The sequence below is a fragment of the Vigna angularis genome, chromosome 1 (assembly GCF_016808095.1).
Source record: "Vigna angularis cultivar LongXiaoDou No.4 chromosome 1, ASM1680809v1, whole genome shotgun sequence".
Classification (NCBI taxonomy): Eukaryota; Viridiplantae; Streptophyta; class Magnoliopsida; order Fabales; family Fabaceae; genus Vigna; species Vigna angularis.
In genome coordinates this window covers 62,615,706-62,637,596 of record NC_068970.1, presented here as the reverse complement: position 1 = coordinate 62,637,596, position 21,891 = coordinate 62,615,706, and the positions used below count along the sequence as shown (strand labels likewise).

Below are 21,891 nucleotides of genomic sequence, written 5' to 3'. Positions count from 1 at the left end.
AAAGATACTGGAAGTATTAAAAATGCATTTTATGATAAATGTCGATAATGAAACTTTGATATTTTAACCGAGTTAAATCACCAAAAATAACCTTATAGCTGAAATTGCGATAAATACACGATGTTTTAAGTATGAACCTCAATGTCACTAATATATATATATATATATATATATATATATATATATATATATATATATATATATATATATAAAAGGGTCATATAGTGTATATTATTATATATGATTGATAAATATTTTTTAAATTAATAACAAAGTTATTATTATTCGTATAAAAATGTGATGAGAAATAATTCACTATTGTATTTAATATATTTGTTATTCAGATGTTTTGAATAAGATAGCAAGTTTAAAATTTATAAATAGAGAACAGTTAAAACATATTATTAAATGAAGATTAATCAACAAAATCAATGAGATTTTATATAAAAAATGACTTTTCATGTTTTTCACTCCATTTTCGAATTTGCACATTATCACAAATTTAAATTTCTTTACCCCAAATTCTCACCCATTTGTTTATATGTTTTTCTTTCAATCATCGTGATGTTTTTTCCAATTTTATTTCAAAGATCTTTCATTCTCACTCATGTACATAACTTTCCTGCCAGTCATTTAAATAATTTTTAATTTTTATTCACTAACTTTGTTGCTTGTTTGCATAACTTTCTCACTTATTTTTAGTGTTCTCATTCATCTGAATTTCTCGTCTGTATATTCTGTTTCTGGTGTTGTAATCATTACAGAAATTAAATTTCAGGAACTTAGAAGCGTGTGGAATGTAAATAACAGGCCGGGTTGACGCCTTTAATAAATGTTATTCGTGAGAAAATATGAATATTACCCAAACATTAAATATAAAAATTCTTTCTGGTGTGTATTATACTAATAATTAAACTAGATCGCGATCAAACAATTTAAAAGGTTAATTTTTAAGAACTTTAAAGCAAAGAAAATTGCAGTGAAACTCGCATGTCGTTTTTACTTAATAAACGGCCTTAAACTCTGTAATCCTCTCATAATACAAATTATTTTCAACCAGTACGACATTATTATTCTGTAAGATACAAAGACAAAATTGATTTCTCAAACGAGAAGACCACAAACATGATGAAGCAATAAAAATGGGTGACCTTGTAGAAACCGAGTGGGACTACGCACCGAAAAACTAGAGCTACCTAGTAATTTTTTATATAAAAAATATAAAGCTATACATGTGACCACTAAGATTGCTTGTATAAGGGAAAAAAGAGGGTAAAGGGGAGGATACAAGAAAAATGAAATTTGACGTGTGCTTAGCCTTGGCGAAACTGTTTGTATGGTAGTCAATCTAAAAATTCGGAACCAAAGGCAGCGCAAGAATGTTTGACAAGTAAGATGAATCCACCAGGGCGTCCAGGAGCGGAACAGCTAGTTTCTTCATTTCAATCACAATATACGAATGCATTAAACAAACGTAAGCACACCTATCGCCAAGGACCATGTTGACCTGAAAGAGAAACCCAATACATATCTTATGGCCACAGTACATAAAAACATCTGGAACAACCCCAAATAAACAAAAGGAGAAAACACTGAAAAATAAATTGCATTCCATCCTTTTAAGTCGTCACATGACACACTACCAAATTTTTTGATTAACGACCTACACTTGCATGTTTGTCTTGGTAATTGATAATATTTCTTTTGAATAAATTATTAACTAAAAAAGGGAGAGGGAACTTGAGCGGCCTGAGTTTGGCATATCCTACACCACCAATTTGCAGATCGAAGATGCAAATTTCAATTCAACCATGCATCAGCAAGATGTTGGCACATCAGCACGCTTCATACGTGTGAAACTAAACTAGTTTTGGATATCTAATGATTGGTGGAACGAATAGATTTGAGGACATGAAGTTATATGAAATGAATTATCACACTGGGTATTTTATAATGCAACAGAATAAAAATCAGAAGACCGTAGGGAAAATATGATATACCCTCAATTATCAAGCAGATAACCGTAGGGAAAATATATGATATACCCTCAAGTAAGCAAAATTGCAACCAAAACAAACTATAACAGCCAGAATAATTACATCATGTCATGTGATTTATTATTTCTAATAACATAGAAGTACTTTAAATCTCACCGGTTCCCTGCTTTTTCAGAGGATGGACTCTGTCCAGGTAGGGAGCAATTATGACATCTAGCTTCACTAACCACAAACCAAGGGCGGATGATGTACGGGGCATAGATGCAAACGATGAAATGATTTCTTCAAACACATCATCCGGAAATTTGCATTGAAACAACCAGTCCTTATTGATGGCACCAACAAAATCATCAAGAACCTATAACAAAAAATTCATACGAAAATAGATTTAAGTTAATTTAAGACAAATAGAATTTCAGACACTCCAGAAATTCTATCAAACATAAAGTTAAAACAATAACCTGTAAAAGCTCCACTAAAGTTGAGGTGCGTCTGAGTCGTTTCACCCATAGTTTATGAGCAGATTTCCTCCAAGCACCAACCAGGGCATCCTCAGGCATAACAGACTGTACAAAAAGTCGGGTGAGAGTAATGGAAAAGATTATTAATCTTCAAAATGCCCACGTGCTTAAAATAAACAGTAAACCATGTCATGTTTTCAATACAGAACATCAGAAAGTTGGACAAGCAGATAAAAGTTAGGGCAACACGTTTGAAATTAATTTACTGTCATGCTTATCTAGGATTAGAAGTAACATAACTTAAATATTTTCTAGAATTGCAGCAATACTATTCAAACAAAACTAAGTAGCCCAAAGAATGAAGTATCAATTTTCCCGCAGAAACCCCAACCAATTGCATGGAATTTGTGCCTTAAAAGGACCAATGTAACAAGACAAGACATCAATGCCAGTAAGAATATAATGATAAAAAAGGAAATGAATGCCAACTTACCTCAATAGCATAAACTGCAGCTTTCAGAGATTGAATCTGTGATGGCAGCACTTTGTGATTAGGAAATGTGTTGTTGTCTTCTTTCTCCCTGCATGTGGCTATGTGGATAGCATATTTTTCTTCTAGGTCAAAATCAAGCTCAAATGTCATATGGCAAATTTTACAGTGTCTCTCATCTCGCCAGTAAAGATCATGACAACTCTTACATTTGGCAAGAGAGTCCATGTAAGACCTTCTACCATATTTTACAACATTGAGATCTGAGTAAAAAGAATTCCAAATCCAAGAATCGTATTCTTGAACACGGATCCATTTTTTAATTAGATCCTCTACTTTCTTTCCAGCTTCAATTACCACAGCCCCAGCTGAAGGAAAGGAGTCTTTAGCTGTCTCGGTCATGTTCAGGTTGTCTACATCAGATGCAGGAGAATAACTGTCATCTGTGACCATATCCAGTTCAGACTGATCAGAATGTGACATAGAACCCATTCCAGTACTATTAACATTAATCCTGGCCATAGATCTGCATAGTGATGTTTGTCTCCTTTCCAATGATTCAATAAGAAGAGCCTCCCGTTTTCCTCTATCGTCCAGAACTGACATCAATGCACATAACGCCTGCATAGATGCAGGTTAACCAAATGCAAGTAAGTAACACTAAAATAGTAATGCAAACAATAGACACACGAGACTATGAAACATATGCCTGTTTGGTTGTTTACTCTTCCATGTTTCCAATATGTGCAGCTAAATATATTTTCTTACACACAAGAAAACAAAAGAAATTCACCTCCACAGTATCAATAACCTCCCAGTGACCATCTTCAGAAGATTCAAAATATATCCTCCTGTGACCAGGATCATCTACATTACATGGGCCCAAGAAAAGCCAGTATCTATTGTACCGACGATCAGATCCCAAAAACACTGATTGAATGGGATGTGACATAGATGGACCGTTTCCCTTTTGGAAGTAAGCTTCATAACTGTGGAATCTTGAGAATAATAATGAGGAGTCTACACTACAGGGATCAGAATTCAAGTGTACTTTATGGTTCAAAAGGGACCCAGGTTTCGTTACTACTGATCTCTTTATTTTAGCTCCAGATCCTGGTAATTGGATGCTAGAATTGCAATCAGCTGAGACTTTAGACAAATCCTGCATAAAACACATCATTCACAATACAACCTAACATGATAAGATTACTTCACAAAACATCTCAGAGGGTGGTTTTAAGTTGGGAAGGGATGTAAGAGGAATGGAGACAATACAAAGCCTGTAACTTCAATTTTATCAATTTAAAATTCAGGCTTAATTTGAAGGGAGGGGCAGACAATTGAATGAACCCTTTGCCTAGAAGTTAATTATTTACCTTCATCCTAACGCTGGATCCAGATGAAACAAGATCAGTTAAAGCTGCCAATGCATTCAATTTTTCTTCAATTTTTAAGTTCGAATATTCACTCTCCATCAGTCCTAACAACCATGCTTCTCCGGAACGGCTCTCATCAATTTCAGTGTATATTTTCCGCATATTATTTTTATGACTGTTTACACTCTTCAATTTTCTTATACTGGAATTAATTGAATCATTTTCAAAATCATCAGCACTGCTGCATGTATCAGTGTCATCAAGTTCATCATCAACACTACCAGAGTACTCCGTATCTGAATGAGATTCATCACTGTCCTTCATAACTGTGCTCATTCGCAGTCGGTAAGCAGTCGATGAAATCTTTTCAAATAAAGTAATATCACTTGACAGAGTAGAACATATTAAAGACTCAAGTTCCTCTGTAGTGCTGGCAAGGTTTAATTCAACAATCTATATGATATCAAAATACAGATGAAATTCATCAGTAATATAGGTAAAGAATATAATTTAAAAAAAAATGAATTAGAAAACAGTTAGTTGCCTGCATTGACTTTGCCAGCTCAACCACTTTGCATCCAGTGTTTCCTCTCTCTGACAAAATATTAAACAACTCACTCTTCAAGGTGCCAGGGCATAGACCATAGTTTACAAGAAGATTCAATTCCTACAAAACAAAAGCGTAAGACTATACCTTAAAACCTACACATTCAATACTGAAAACTTGGATGACATCCAATAAAAGATTATTGACTGACTCAAACAGTTTTCTAACTATTGTAACTTAAAAAAGAAATAGGTGGCAATATATGTTTCACTGATAGTACATCTTTTACCCTATCAATGGATCAGAGTTAAATCCAGAGAGAAACACAGTAATCTAAAAGATAGGTTCAGATTAAGCACATGAAAAGGGTAATGTTTATTAAATAACAAAATTCACTGGACATTCAAGGCTCCTAGCCACAATGATAATTCACCCACTAACTCCTCTTCAAATGTATAGTAGCATGCCTTGTTTCTTCTAACTATCAAAGTTTAACTAACCGTCTAAGGCCCTAAATCAACAGATCTGTCATGATCCAAGCTATACCAATTGAAACTGCTAAAATTTCATATCTGAGATGCCAAAGTCAGTGGTTTATACATTTGAGAATCGAGCAGAATTTGTTGAAATTACTTAAAAGTTACTTTAAGTTAATGTTGAAAATTATAACTTTTAACATTTGAGAACCTGAGAGATATCAGAGCCAGCTTATTTTTAACTTAAAAGTTACTTTTAAGTTAATGTTGAAAATTATAACTTATAAAATCAAGTATGAGGTTGTTTGTTAAATTCTATTTTTTAGCTTAAAAAAAATTTGACCCAACTCTTAAGGGGAAAAAAGGTTAAAAAAATATGTACGGTCAAACACAACCAAAGTACATGCTAAACAACTTCATCACATAGTTTAGTAGTTTCTGATGATACTGAAGCTTTTCAACAAAGGTTACTAATACAGTCAAGGAGTGGATAGTAATTAGTAAATCATAGAAGACGATGATGCTTTATTTTTTAGGGGAAGGGGCTGTGGGTGGAAGAAAGACAGGCATTTTTGAAACCTAATTTTTCCATGACTACGTGAACACCATGCATGTATTGCCTTCATCTACAACATATATGATATAATCTAAATATTATTTTACCTCAATCTGTCAAAGAAGACAACATACCATAAAACAGATGTTCACCATTTAGGATGTGTTGTAGTATGGCAGTTTATAAAAAAAAAATACACACTAATAATAGTTAAAAGCATCTAGAATGTCTGATTTATGTAAAAGAACACATGATAACAAAAACATATTAAAGTCAGGTCAGATGGAGAATAGAGGTTCATTTGGACTTTGGAATACCTTGTTAAGGACATCTCTACGTAAGGACCCTTGTTTCGAACCAAATCCAGAAGCAACCAGCACTTGACGAAGTATTTCAATCCAAGTAAGAGAATTTAGAGATCTTCTCCAGAAGTCCAGGGAATATTCCTGACTTTCAACCTGCCAAATCATTATAAAAGTAAACATGTAATGAACTTGTACCTAAAACATTATAAAACAATAAGTCATTCTATAATTAAATTTTGCAAAACAATAAGTACTTAATAATCAATGACCTCCCAAAATGAGGTAAAGAAAATAAGCAACTCACCGAGTGAAGCAATGCAAGAAAGTTACATGATTTATTTAAATGAGGTGAAAATCCATTAGTTAGCTCCGCTTCAATGTCAGATAGAAGAAGTGTGAGCAGGGCTACATGAATCTTGCCAAGTAACATTGAGTCCTGGGAAACACATGCAGTAAAGAGATAGATACTTTGGATGCTAAAATTAGAATTAAACAATAACAATTGAAAATACTTCCAATGCATGGGTCAGAGATGGCTTATAACCTTGTCATGAAAAGCTTGAACAAGCTCGTCAAGAGTGAAGGGACAAATATCAACAATTATGGCATATGTATAAATGAAATGGAAAACCTGCCAAAATAAAGTTAGTTCCATGTCAATATCAAGTTAATCATAAAAAAAAATTCCAAAAAACTTAAAATGAAGCTATATAGTAACTTCAGTACACCTTAAAAATGACAATGATTAACTAATTAAAGAAAGAACATTTTGTCAAATACAAAATAAATCCAGCAGGCTGTAACTAATAAATCCAAAATTCAGTAATAGTTTATCCAAACTTAAACAAAAACCCATAATGATCTGTCTGAGAAATAACAAGGTACTAAAACCAGGAAGAATTTCCTTCACTTTCACATTATATAATCTATAATGTCCATCACATGTTTAAATTCCAGAAGCATAAACAAAATATGTACAGAAGAAAGAATGTTGACCTTCGAGACTTAGGTAGGTTCTGTTAAAACAATAATGGTAGAGGGATTCAAAAGAGAACTAGGTATGGTCTTAAATATAAAAAAAAAAAATTATAAGATATTTTTTTATTTTCTCTCCTCTTGCCTCTTGTGTTCATCACCCTCTCTCTCTTCCATGTAGTCTTGTTTCTGAAGAAAAAAGGAAGTAAACACAAACTTATTCGTTATTTCTGCACTCATTTCCCATATGTTCTAATTGGTTGCTTAATTCATCTTATTTAAACTCTTCCAGTTTATCCCGCTACAATAAAAAGATCATTTTTTGCAATAAAGATTATTAAAACAAGATTGCAAATTAAAATGAAAGATGAATTTCTTGCTGACAATATAGTTATAGTTATACTAAATTATGTGCTCCTTCTTGTTGTATTAATGATTAAATATATCATTTTAGCTCCCCCAAGATTATTGGTCAAGATTCTTCATGAGAGACAAATATATTCACGAGGAGAATCACATGGAGAGCACACCAGTACTGAGTAAATTTGATTGAAAACTTACTATATTCATAATTCTTGATATAAACTACTACATGTTTCCATTTACTTTTATGGCAATCTTGATTAAATTTGAAACTTTTCTAGCACGGTAATGTTTAGCGCTATTTGAGTAGTAAAGGTGCATTTTATAGCAGAGAAACGTTAGTGGATGAGAGTAGAAACACATCTGCAAGAAAGTACCAATAACAATACACGTCCATAAACATAAACATATCTGAAGTCAGAACTGATTGATTGTATGCACCTTAAATAATTTCTTCACAATTTCAGGAGAGGAGTCCCATGGTTGCAAATGGATAGGTTTCTTCATCTTGACAGTATCTGGTGGAAACTTCACTAGCGCATCTGTATAATGCCACGCATTAAATGAATTAAATTAATCAGAATCGGAACATTCCAACTCCATAACATCATTACTCATTTGAATATAACAAGGAATACTGGTCAATTTTTGTTCCTCCAAGTTACCTTTACAAAGTGAGCAGACAAGCATTCCACTGGCAGCAAGATGATTAGAACACCTAAACAGATCAGTTTCTACTTGTAACTCCCTCAGCTCTAGCTCTTCATCATCAATTAACATTGAAACTCGATCAACTCCCTCCTCGGATATTGCATTATCAAGAGCTAGTCCACAGCTTTTATTTGGTGACTGATTCTGAGTCACACCTAGGTTCAGTTCCCCCTGCCAGACAAGAAAAATAAAAACTTGCCAAACCATTCAACAGTAGTAAACACAAATTCACATTTAACTTTTTGGTTACCACTCTTCTTTGCATGGAAATTTTCCTCTTATCCTGTGATTTATTTCTCTTATTCTGCATTTTATTTTTTGGCATTACCTGTTCAGAAAAAAAAAATCCAGACCTACTATTATAAACCAGAACTAACAAGCTTATTCATATATTGTATAGGAAGAAGACTAAGTGTGCATATATTGTGGGCTTATATAGCTTACATTCCTGTTTACTGTTTTTCGTGATCTGTTGTTTTCATGGATCAGCTTCAGTCCTATAGAATTTGAAAGTAAAGGAACTTCTTGGCCATCAACGCCAAAATTAATTGGAAGGTCTCCAGCATCAGGATTTGTTGCCCTCCAAACTGTCATCAGACCTTTGCCAATACCATGCTTCTTCACAGGTGCTGTCCTATTACAATCGGTGAGACTTTGAATTGCACTCTTGGAACCCTGATGAAAAAGGACTTGTGATAAATAAATGTAAAGGAGTGGCAAGAGAAACACCACAGATCTTTCTTGGAATAATAGAAGTCACCTTCCTCTTTTTTGAGGATCCTTGGTCCTCTTGACAAGCAGAAGTGTGTCTGGGTCCTAATCAATCAAAGAGGAAACGGAAACAAGGCTCGTTATAAAAGTTACAATAGGTAGGTATAGAAGACTAAATAGATTTAAAGGTATACTTAGAATAACAATAGAAATGGCCAAATGGGAGAAGTAAAACAATGTTATTTGCTCAGTAAAAGTGCACAATGGAAGGAATTAAAAAGTAGGGTGTTTTACAACTCCATGTTGAATTGAGGCCAACAAATTTATTTCTTCTGTCAGAAAGAAAAAGTTACAGAACAATGCAGTGATTAATAATCAAATCAAAAATAATATTTTGTTTAACTTCATATTTCCTATGAATACAGATACAAATACGATGCTTAACTAATGACTATTATTTACTCCCTTCAATGTTCACTCCAATCAACGAAAGGGATGGTGTTAATTTCGAAATCAAAGCCAATTCATCTAATACAAAGTTCTTTACTGAAATAATCATATTCCATCTATACCCCATTTTCTTCAAAAATTTAGTAAACTATCCACGCACTCATGTACCGTAATATACAGTATTTAACAACACAAATCCACTGAATCCGATCACCAAAAACCACTGCCTTATACTCCCATCTAATATCATTGCTCCACAACTATCGGATACAATAAAAAAAAACAGAGCACTAAGCACTCGGCGCACAGTAGAATAACTATGAATCGTTCAAACGCACCAGAAGGAAGAAAGTCAAACTCCTGACCAAGCGAAGGACCGTCCTTCCGCAACACTCTGTTCACAATGTAATCGGCTGTGAACAGCTCCTGAAGACCTTTACGCTTTTGTGTTTTCTTGACGTTCCGCGACACAGCCATGTCATAATTTGAAACAGAAGAACCGTTTCTAGCAGCCGCGACAACTCGCAATGATCCTTTTCCACCGCCAGACGCGCGAAATTCTTCTCCCGAGCAAGTGCAGGGTGGCACTGCCACTCCACTTCCACCATTATCCCTCCGTGTATCATAGTCTTCCATTACCCTCAGTATTCAGTGTTTCTCATCTGCGTCACACAACAAATGGAAGAGACTCGAATCAGAGTTCAGAAATGACGCTGAAACGCAACGCGAACCGAATTTGAGGAGAAGATGCAATTCGTTATTGCCGCGATCAAATGTTCGCATTCGTTGAATTCGTTTAAGACGGTTGAAATCAGTGTTATGGCGGTGTTTGAAGAGATAATGGAGGGAGAGAAAATGGAAGGAAAAAGAAGAGTGAGGCGTGAAACGTACCGCGATTGGAGCTTGCCAACTATGCTTGCATGGAATGAAATGAAAGAGAATAGGAAGTGAGTTGAAGAAGTGAAAAAAGAAGCAAAAGTGAGGATAATATGACAGGAGAAGTAGGGTTTTGGGTTTTATGGAAGAAGAGAAATATCTCTCTTGTTCAACCAAACAACCCCTTTCCAGCCATTACTCGAAAAATATCATAACAAAGCTGTTATTTCCTTTGGGCTCCGTTTCGGCCCATTCCATCCTCTGTCAAAAAAAAAACATCAATTCACTTTTTTTTTTTTGACATTTTTTATGTTTGAGAAAGTATGTTGTCAAAGTGACCGACCTCGCTTACGTTTACAACGTTTAATCTATCATGGATTTAGTTAAAAATGTATTAGTTCAACTTTATTATTTTTTATGAGTTAAATATTTTATAATCAGACTCAATCTCAGATGGATGGAATTGGTAAATTAATGAATTGATTTATTAAATATATTTGATTTTTTAAATTTATTTTATATATTTATTGTTATACAATAAAAAGTAATTAACTCGATTGATATTTTATAAGAGTATAATTAAAAAATTTATTGATTATTTTATCAAATATTATTGTAAACATCGAAGTTAAAAATTAATTGATTATTTGATGGAAATAATGGTTGTATAAGGATTCTGAATTTTATGTGATATCAATGGTTACAGAGCTTGTCACTTATTATTCCACAAATGAGATATTTTTGTGATATAGTTAATTGTTGGTGATAGTGTTAAAATTAATTTTTAGAATGATTTATGGTGTTTAAGTATATGCATTTCTCTTTTTATAAGTGTTCCTTGTGTTGTTGTCTTCTTACGCTTTTTTGCCATTGTTTGTTTGGATTATATCTCTTTTTTTAGTTGGGATTTATGAATTGCAATTTACAGAGTCTTCCGATCATTTCCTTTAAATATGTTCTTAATTAAATTTTTTAAATATTATACGATTCTAAATCAAAAGGGAGCTACCTATAAAAATTTTCTTTATTGTTATTACTCAAAAGGATCAATAGAAGTTAATCTGGTTTGCTTTTATTCATCTCTCAAAATCCTTGTTTTATGAAAATTCTTACATAATAGCCATTTGATGGATAAAAAGGCATAAGGTACATGTGGAATTTATTCTCCATGTGTGTTTCTTACAAGGGACAAGAACAATCCATTCAACATATTTTTTTTGAAGATCAAATCGTTGTATACATTTGATTTTCATTGTGGGACATTTTTTTCTAGATCTTCAAAAATTGTCTACCACTCGTTTAATTGTTTTTGATTAGAAATGTTTTGTTGAACTTATTCAATTAGTTATTGTAATTTATATTATTTGAATGATTTGGAAAATGAAAATTTTCAAATGTTTTATTGCAAACTCTAATGCACAAGGTTAGAAGATATGCAATATTAGTGGTTAATTCTTTTATAAGACATGAAAAGTTATGTACATGATTTTCTAAATTTAAAATATTTGCATATAAACACTAGATTGGGAATATTTATACAAATCCTTTTGTAATTTTTCACAGTGACTAGATTAAGATGAATGTTGATGGTGTAATTTGTGAGAATCTTTATCTTAAAACTTGTATTGACTATTTCAGAAATAATATATTGATGGCTTTTTATTTTTTTTGTAAGGATGCAAAATTCTTTATATTTCAAATTTATGGGAGCTCATTGAGTGACTTTATAGGTGTTTTATTAGAAAGTGATTTTGTAATGTTGTCAAACCCTTTTTCCTTTCTCAAGTTGTTCTCTAAATATTGGAGGAAGATGAAAAAAAAAATGTTTAAAAACATATAAAATAACCGTGTTCAAGTGTTACCATGTTTTACAGAGAGAGAAATCACATTAATTGACATTTTTTAAAAATTTAAAAATGAAACTCGTTATAAATGTTGTGATATTATGTTATATATTATTGTTCTTGATTTTTTTCCAACTTTTTATGTTTAAAGTTTTTTTTTTTTAAAGTTTGTAATTTTTTGTGTATAAGTTTGGTTTGATATTCCATATTTTTTTGTTATTATTATTTTTAATAATAATTCTCTTGTGATTATAAATGATTTCAAATAACGTGATTATATCAATTTAAGCCAATCGTAAATTGATTTAGTGGTATAATCTTCTATACACACAAGTAGCAATATTAAAAACATGTTCATTCCATGCCCAATAGTCATTGATTTATAACCATTAAATTCACATATTATATGTTTACATAGTCTACCAAATGTTGATAGAAGAAATTGTCTACCAAATAAAAAAAATAAAATGTAACCCCATATATCATCATAATCTCAGCCTTCCAAAATCTATGTAGTCTTACCGTATATGAAATCCACACGGAGGAAGAATTTCGGATATATAAATCATAAACAGAAAGTCTTATCATAAGTACCTTAAATAAATTTGTTGGAAATTATACTTGCCATACACATTTACTATTACCAACATCATATTCATTTACATAGTGTTCCTAAAACCTAACCTCTAATACATTTTCTTCAAATATTGGTATTTTTCAACAATTTAATTATATTACGTAACACTTATACAACATAATTGAAATAATTTTAGTCATTTAAAATAATGTAAAAATAGTGAAAATGACATATGTACTATAGGATACCTAATCCTCCAACTGTCGACCAATAACCCGACGACAATTAAACCACTGCAGGACATTCTCATAGCGTGGTCGACCATGTGGCATTGTCGACCAGTTGAGGCTCGACAACCGACATGAAGCATACGTGCGACACGTCGTCCACTCGGGTCGACACGAATGATGATCGACATACAGTATGCGACATCGTGATCTAACGACACGTCATTCACTCGGGTCGACACGAATGATGATCGACATACAGTATGCGACATCGTGATCTAACGGTTACAGATGAGCAGTTACACATCTTGGTTACACAGCGCCGTGAATCACGGCCATATATCATAGAAGTAGTTAACTCGATATCAGCACACGATATGACGGTTACAACTTCTAAACAGTCAGTTTCCGTAACCGACCGGATTTTCAGGTAAACGGTTTATTATGTTAATTTAAATATACAAAGCACAGGAGAAAAAAGGTATGTTTTTCCCCTAAGAGAAAATTAAGAAAGATTTGGTTATTCTGACAACACCTCTTTCTACACCCCTATTGACTTGAGCGTCGGAGTGCCTTTGTAGGTACCCAGCCCACCTTACTCAGAGACTTGGAAAAGAGAGAAAGACAACACAGTGAAAGCAGTTCAGAGAAGGAGGAGAGAAGGTTGTTAGGTTCGTATCTTGGTCTCCACATTCCTACTGAAACATTTTGGCGCCCACCGTGGGGCCGAGATTACTATCCCAACAACGACCACTGGAGCGATGGAAAATTCTGATACGCACGATTTGATCAGGCAATTGCAGGCGCAAATTGAGGCACAGACACAAACCATGCAGGAGATTCAACGTAAACACGCGGAGGAGATAGCGGCGCTGCGAGCACAGATCCCACCACCAGAGTTATCCGCCTCCAACAGACAGGAGGATAACGATGCCAGCCATCATGGTGGAGGAAGGAGGGGGCCTACTCCTATGCGCCTCACTAACCTGCTTCCATTCACAGAAGCCATCATGCAAGCAAACATGCCGGACAAGCCTCCTCCAACCTTGGAACGCTACAATGGTTCTGAAGATCCTGACGACCATCTACGTAATTTTATAGATGCAATGGCATTCTATACCGATAGCGATCCGGTGATATGCAGAGCTTTCTCCTTATCCCTTAAAGGGGAAGCTCTGGAATGGTTCCATAAACTTCCCCGAAATTCCATAGATTGCTTTGCAACCGTCGAATCTTTATTCCGAAAACAGTACGCAGCCAACAAAAAACCAGCGATGACTGCTACTGAGCTTGTCCATACCAGGCAGGAGAAGGATGAGACCCTGAAAGCTTTCATGCAGCGGTACATCGAGACGGCCCGACGTGTGCCAGATATTACTCCCACCTTTATCATCAGCAACCTGTCGTCCTGCTTAACGCCGGGACAAGTCTCGGAACAACTATATGCTGACCCTCCAGCATCCCTGGAGGAACTCCAATCCACTATGGCGAAATTCATCCGCATCGAAGATCACCGTAACTCCAGGATGAAGCGCCAGCAGGATGTCCCTAACCAGGAGGCAACAAAACCAACGAAACGACCCCCCAACGACTACAGACCAAATCGACCACCTAGGAAGGAGTCGGGGTGGACGTCCAAATACGATCGCTACACGACTCTCAACGCACCAAGGGCGAGGGTGCTAGAAGAGGCCTTACACGCCGAACTTCTCACCGTGCGGCGAAGTGCCACTCCAAAGAACGCGAATAACAGCAAAACTTGCCGGTTCCATATGAATCATGGGCACGACACGGAAGAATGTAACGTAGTAAGAGACGAGTTAGAACGACTCATTCGTGCAGGTTATCTCCAGAACTACGTTAAGGAGAGAGTTTCCACTAGAGCAACAACTCCTCGTCGAAGAGATCCTCCTAGGCGAAGTCCCCAGCGATCTCCCCCTAAAGATGTTCGACACCGTAGGCGGTCGCGCAGTCCACCTCGGCGCATAGAGAGAGAACGCTCAGTCCGAGGCCGCATCGACACCATATCTGGTGGTTTCGCAGGGGGAGGCGTGTCGGCTTCGGCGAGGAAGCGACATTTGAGACAGTTGAAGTCTGTCCATATGGTCGAGCGTCAGGCTCGGTCAATCCCTGATATCACGTTCACGAACGCTGACTTCCATGCTCCCGACCCTGATCATGATGATCCTATGGTAATCACGGCTAATATAGCTCGGTATGATGTCGGAAAGGTCCTCGTCGGCCAAGGAAGCTCGGTCAACATTTTGTATTGGTCCACCTTTCAGAAAATGGACCTATCTGAGGACCTCATCGCCCCATTTAATGAGCAGATTGTCGGATTCTCAGGAGAACGAGTAGACACCAGGGGATACCTTGACCTGCGAACTCGGCTCGGGACAAGTCGGGAGGCACCTGAACTTCGAGTTCGATTCCTGCTGGTCGAGGCAAATGCATCGTATAACGCCCTGCTAGGACGACCTTGTCTAAACGCGTTTGGAGTAATAATGTCTACTCCCCACCTCGCCATGAAGTTCCCGACAGACCATGGAGGCATTTGTACCGTGAGGGCTGATCAGCGCACAGCTCGACAGTGCTATGTCGCCGGATTAAAAATCACCCCCTTCATCCCAACCAGAAGGACGACAGGACCCAAGGCAACGACAGTCGACTTAGACCCCCGAACCAATGTAGACGAGCGTCTGCATCCGCAAGGCGAAGTCAAACTCCTGTCCTTAACGACAGACACATCCAAAACCACTAGCATTGGCAGAGACCTCACCTCCAGCGAAGAGCACGATTTGGGACGCATTCTACGGAACAACGCAGATTTATTCGCGTGGACAGCTGCTGATATGCCAGGCATCCATCCCGGGGTCATGGCCCACAAGTTATCCATCTTCCGGGAAGCACGACCTGTTGCCCAGAAGAAGCGACGAGTCGGGGAAGAGAAACGCCAGGCTATCCAAGCTGAGGTCGGGAAACTGCTGGATGCCCAGTTCATCAAAGAGTTGACGTACACTACGTGGCTGTCAAATGTAGTTATGGTTAAAAAGTCCAACGGCCAATGGAGAATGTGTGTCGATTTCACTGATCTTAATAAGGCATGTCCTAAAGACTCATACCCCTTACCCAGCATCGATCGTCTGGTAGATGGAGCTTCGGGTCATGTAATGCTAAGCTTCCTCGACGCCTACTCAGGCTATAACCAGATTCCAATGTACGAGCCCGATCAAAGCAAAACAGCCTTCATTACCGAACGCGCTAACTACTGTTATGAAGTAATGCCGTTTGGATTGAAGAATGCCGGGGCTACTTATCAACGCCTTATGGACAAGGTCTTCCATCACCAGATTGGACGATGCATGGATGTATATGTCGATGACATGGTAATACGCAGCAATTCTGTCGAACAACACCTCCAGGATTTGAAGGAAGTTTTTGCCCAGCTCCGACGGTACAACATGCGCCTCAATCCTGCCAAGTGTACCTTCGGTGTCCCCGCGGGAAAATTCTTAGGTTTCATGCTCACACGTCGAGGTATTGAAGCCAACCCCGACAAGTGCCAAGCCGTGCTCGACATGCCAGCACCAAAAACCCTACGAGAAGTACAACGTCTGGTGGGTCGCCTTACCGCCCTGTCTAGATTTATTCCAAGGCTGGCTGAACACATCAAACCCATCCTGAAGAATTTGAAAAAGGGCTCCACTCAGCACTGGGACAATGACTGCGAGACTGCATTCATCACTGTCAAACACATCTTAACCAGTCCTCCAATTATGGCTCGACCGGACGAGGGATCCGACTTACAGCTGTATCTCGCAGCCGCCCCGTATGCGGTTAGCGCCGCCCTGATACAGGAGGCGCCCTCCCTTAAGTTGATTTACTTTATCAGTCGCACTTTGCAAGGGGCTGAGGAACGATATTCCCGCGTTGAGAAGTTTGCCTTAGCGTTACTCACAGCCTCCCGCCGGCTTCGACCATACTTCCAGAGCCATCAAGTGATAGTCCGCACAGATCAACCCATCGCCAAGATCCTCCGTAAACCAGATTTAGCAGGACGAATGGTTGCTTGGTCAGTGGAACTGTCAGAATTCGACCTCCGCTACGAGCCCCGTGGATCTGTCAAGGGTCAACATTTAGCAGATTTCGCAGCCGAGTTAACACCTGCCCCAGAAAATCCCACGACAAAATGGCTCCTCAGCGTGGATGGTTCCTCCGACAAAAGGGGGGGAGGAGCCGGTGTCGTATTGGAGGGGCCGGATGATGTGGTCCTAGAGCAAGCCATCATATTCAATTTTCCAGTTAGCAACAACCAAGCCGAGTACGAAGCCTTAATTGCTGGCTTATCCCTGGCTAGAGAGTTGTCGGTCGAGCGTTTAGAGTGTCGGATGGACTCGAAGCTGGTCGTCAGCCATGTGAATGGAATCTATCAAGTCAAGGATAATCAGCTGTTGCGTTACTTCCACAAGGTTCAGGCTTTACTCCGCAATTTCGTCGAGGTTAATGTCCTCCATGTACCCAGGGAGCAAAACGCAAGAGCGGACCTTTTGTCCAAATTAGCTCATTCTAAGGAGCGAGCGCAATTATCTTCAATCATTAGAATGACGCTCGACCGTCCTGTGGTGGAAGCTTTTGTTACTAATGTGTCGACACCTATAACAGACTGGCGGCAGAGAATCAAAGACCTCATGGAGCGGCAGGACAAAGGTGTTAGCATTACAGCGGCTGATTCCAAGCACATTGCGCGTTTTGTGTGTATAGGCGACGACCTATACCGTCGCGGCCATAGCACTCCGCTGCTAAAATGCATCTCGGAAGAAGAGGGCGACTATGTGCTCCGCGAACTGCACACAGGGATATGTGGATTTCACTCTGGCAAACGGACATTAAGAGGACGTGTTCTCCGCGCTGGATATTACTGGCCTACTCTCGACCGCGATTGCGAGATATTCGTCAAGAAATGCATTTCCTGTCAAGCACATGGTCACGACATCCGTGCACCTCCTGAAGACTTACACAATATTGTCTCTCCATGGCCGTTCGCCCAGTGGGGTCTCGACATTGTTGGACCGCTGCCGATCGCCAAAGCGCAAAACAAGTTCCTCCTCGTGGCGGTTGACTACTTCACCAAATGGATAGAAGCTGAGCCACTGTCCGTCATCAGCGCCCAACAAGTGCAGAAGTTCATTTGGCGTCTCATCTGTCGGTTCGGTCTCCCTCAGAAGATCATCACCGACAACGGTCGCCAATTCATCGAACGCAAATTAGAAGATTACCTCAACAGTTTGGGCATTAAACATGTCACATCATCAGTCGAGCACCCTCAAACCAACGGCCAAGCCGAGGTCGCTAACAAAGCCATTTTGACAGAGTTAAAAAAGCGACTCGGTGAAGCCAAGAGTTTATGGGTGGAGGAGCTACCCGAGGTCCTGTGGGCATACAGATGCACTCCCCATGGATCTACAGGGGACGCGCCATTCAACTTAACTTACGGCACTGATGCCATGCTCCCAGTCGAGGTGGGCGAGCCCTCATTGAGGCGACAAATCACTGATATGTCCCTTAATGAAGAGCAGTTACGGACAAATCTCGACGTCCTTCCTGAGCGTCGTGAGGTTGCCACCATCCGCGCAGAGGCCCAACGGCGCATGCTATCTCGACGGTACAATACCAAGGTCAAGCCCAGAACCTTCAAAAGCGGCGATTTGGTGTGGCGAAAGCGGGGAGAAGCTCGAAAGAATCGAGCCCATGGCAAACTCGCAGCTAACTGGGAAGGACCCTTTCGGGTTGCTGAGGACATGTCGAACGGCGCATATCGTCTCCAGCTTCTTGACGGACAGCCAGTTCCCAACACTTGGAACGCCACTCACCTTAAATATTACTTTAGTTAACATCCACTTCTTATTCATTCTTCTTACAACGCTATCAAGTTTAATTATCAAATAAAGATTGTCTTTCATCATGATTATTGTTTAGATTCATTTATCACTGCTGTGAGGTCAAGTCCCAGGGTTATCGTACCAGACACTTCCATACACGAAGAGGATGAAAGCAATCCCACTGGCCGATGTTCACCCTTGAACACCCAGTCTGATCGCCACTGGCCGATGTTCACCCTTGAACACTCAGTCCGATCGGGATACACTCCCACTGGCCGATGTTCACCCTTGAACACCCAGTCTGATCGCCACTGGCCGATGTTCACCCTTGAACACCCAGTCCGATCGGGATACACTCCCACTGGCCGATGTTCACCCTTGAACACCCAGTCTGATCGGGATACACTCCCACTGGCCGATGTTCACCCTTGAACACCCAGTCTGATCAGGATACACTCCCACTGGCCGATGTTCACCCTTGAACACCCAGTCTGATCGGGATACACTCCCACTGGCCGATGTTCACCCTTGAACACCCAGTCTGATCAAGATACACTCCCACTGTCGCACAAAGCATTATCAATACACTCGACATTCACACTTAGGGATCACCACAGCAAATCATCAATAGCAGAATCAGCTAAGTTAAACGAACAGCGCAATCAATTTCAACGTCAAGTATTCGTGAATAATCAAAGATTAACATTTATAGTCGTCAACCAAATACTCAAGTATGTATGTACAGATCCTTACTACATCTTAATCTATTACAATTTGGGATGTGTCGCCTTCAACAGCTTCAGCAGTCTCCTTGGCGAGCTCGTCCACTTCCGTTGCTCCCTCGGGCTCATTATTGGCGACCCCCTCTTCATCCTCTTCCCCCTCCAGGACAGCGTCATCCGGAATTTCCTTCAAGGGCTTCAGATGACCTTCATGCACATCCTTCCGGACGTCAAATTCAGCTCCCTTTGTTGATACCTGAAGCAAGTGCCCGACTTGCCTCAAGGCCTTCCTGAAACCCTTCTTATGTTCGTCCATGATCGCATCCTTCAGCTCCTCGATCAACTCATTTTTTTCAAAGACCTCTACCTTCAGCGCGTTCCTCTCTCGGGCCACTATCAGCATTGAGTTCTTCGCTTGATCCAGATCCCTGGCAATCTGATCGCGTTCCAAGGTGCGCAAAACATCCATTTGGAATGTGGTGAACGACAATCTCACATACAGATCATAGAATAGCGTAGCATAACAGTAAAAGAATTCATCAGAGGCATTCTCCCTCCCATAACAGATCCTCTCATCCTCCCGGCAAGCTATCAGCTTCACACAGGTGTGATACCCTAGGGTCCTCAACACACAACTATTCTCAATCCAATCCGTAATTACAGCCCTACTCCTAAATTGACTCCTAAGTTCTTTTACCTCACGCGCCGCCCAGGCGTATTCATCTCCGCTAATCGGAGACACTATGCGTCCCCTTGGATCCTCGCCGCACACATTTCCATACACAAATGCCATTTCCCCATAGGGTATCGTGGTAACTTCGGAACATTCCGCCGTAGATGACGGCCCAGGCATATCGCCCCCGATATCCTGCCCCCTTCCTTCCATGATCAAAAAACACACTAAGATGAAAGAAATTTTAGGGTTACCTGGTTGATTCTCGTAGCAACGAGGGCAATGAGACTGAAGAAGAGACAATCTCGCTAACAGTGCACACTCTCAATGTCTGCTCTCCTGCAAAAGTGACTAACCCCCTTCTGAAATCGTGCTGAAGAAGCCAAACCGTCTCATCGTCAGGCGCCGTAGGATCCTTTGTCATCTAACGGCTATTAATTCGCGTCCCCTCACTTCCCTACAGGAGCGGGAGAACCCAAATTCGTAACGCCACGCACAGCTGTTGTACACGTCTCCTCGATTCTTCAAACAATACTCAAAAGTCCTTCGTAACTTTGTCATCATCCATTTACTCGGACTTGGGGGGCATGTACTATAGGATACCTAATCCTCCAACTGTCGACCAATAACCCGACGACAATTAAACCACTGCAGGACATTCTCATAGCGTGGTCGACCATGTGGCATTGTCGACCAGTTGAGGCTCGACAACCGACATGAAGCATACGTGCGACACGTCGTCCACTCGGGTCGACACGAATGATGATCGACATACAGTATGCGACATCGTGATCTAACGACACGTCATTCACTCGGGTCGACACGAATGATGATCGACATACAGTATGCGACATCGTGATCTAACAGTTACAGATGAGCAGTTACACATCTTGGTTACACAGCGCCGTGAATCACGGCCATATATCATAGAAGTAGTTAACTCGATATCAGCACACGATATGACGGTTACAACTTCTAAACAGTCAGTTTCCGTAACCGACCGGATTTTCAGGTAAACGGTTTATTATGTTAATTTAAATATACAAAGCACAGGAGAAAAAAGGTACGTTTTTCCCCTAAGAGAAAATTAAGAAAGATTTGGTTATTCTGACAACACCTCTTTCTACACCCCTATTGACTTGAGCGTCGGAGTGCCTTTGCAGGTACCCAGCCCACCTTACTCAGAGACTTGGAAAAGAGAGAAAGACAACATAGTGAAAGCAGTTCAGAGAAGGAGGAGAGAAGGTTGTTAGGTTCGTATCTTGGTCTCCACATTCCTACTGAAACAACATATATAATATATAACGTGTTCAAACCTTTTGCAAAATGTCATCTTATTATCAATAATCACAACATTAGCAGCAATATTAGTAATTAAAGTAATTTAAAGAAAATACGTGACAATAAATAACCATTAACAATATATTACCCACTTTAATATTAATTATAAGTTTTAAAAGTATTTCATAAGCACAAACAAATAAAATTAATTTTAGAGTGCCAATAATGTTAGTTTTACCAATCAAAATCAGTGTCTTAATATTTTGCTGGTCAAATTTTGGAGTGCAAATCATGTTAGCTTTACCAAAATTTAACTTTTTTTAACAAAAAAAAGTGTCTTCTTATTGAGTACGTCCAATCTACGATTATATTAAATATTTTTATTATTTATAAA

At 38.9% G+C, this 21,891-nt stretch overlaps 2 protein-coding genes across 5 annotated transcripts; one reads left to right on the top strand and one right to left on the bottom strand.

The window, feature by feature from the left end:
- Positions 1–983: 983 nt before the first annotated feature.
- Positions 984–10,474, bottom strand: LOC108322952 (homeobox-DDT domain protein RLT3). Of its 4 annotated transcripts, XM_017555267.2 has the most exons (17): positions 10,310–10,474; positions 9,757–10,080; positions 9,018–9,073; positions 8,702–8,932; positions 8,508–8,585; positions 8,212–8,428; positions 7,988–8,088; positions 6,753–6,839; positions 6,513–6,644; positions 6,221–6,361; positions 4,869–4,991; positions 4,325–4,777; positions 3,742–4,110; positions 2,952–3,569; positions 2,459–2,563; positions 2,154–2,355; positions 984–1,507 (listed from the first exon to the last, which is right to left on the bottom strand). In XM_017555267.2, the coding sequence occupies exons 2-17, from the start codon at positions 10,052–10,054 to the stop codon at positions 1,485–1,487; spliced, it is 3,234 nt and encodes a 1,077-aa protein (XP_017410756.1). In that variant the 5' UTR covers positions 10,055–10,080; positions 10,310–10,474; the 3' UTR covers positions 984–1,484. The 4 variants fall into 4 exon arrangements, with proteins under 4 accessions (XP_017410756.1, XP_052735276.1, XP_052735272.1 ...); XM_052879316.1 differs by lacking the exon at positions 4,325–4,777; XM_052879312.1 differs by lacking the exon at positions 8,508–8,585.
- A 3,229-nt stretch (positions 10,475–13,703) lies between these two features.
- Positions 13,704–15,024, top strand: LOC128195445 (uncharacterized). Its single transcript, XM_052873010.1, has 2 exons — positions 13,704–14,888; positions 14,986–15,024. Exons 1-2 carry the CDS (start codon positions 13,704–13,706, stop codon positions 15,022–15,024), a joined length of 1,224 nt encoding a protein of 407 aa, XP_052728970.1.
- The last annotated feature ends 6,867 nt before the right edge of the window (positions 15,025–21,891 follow it).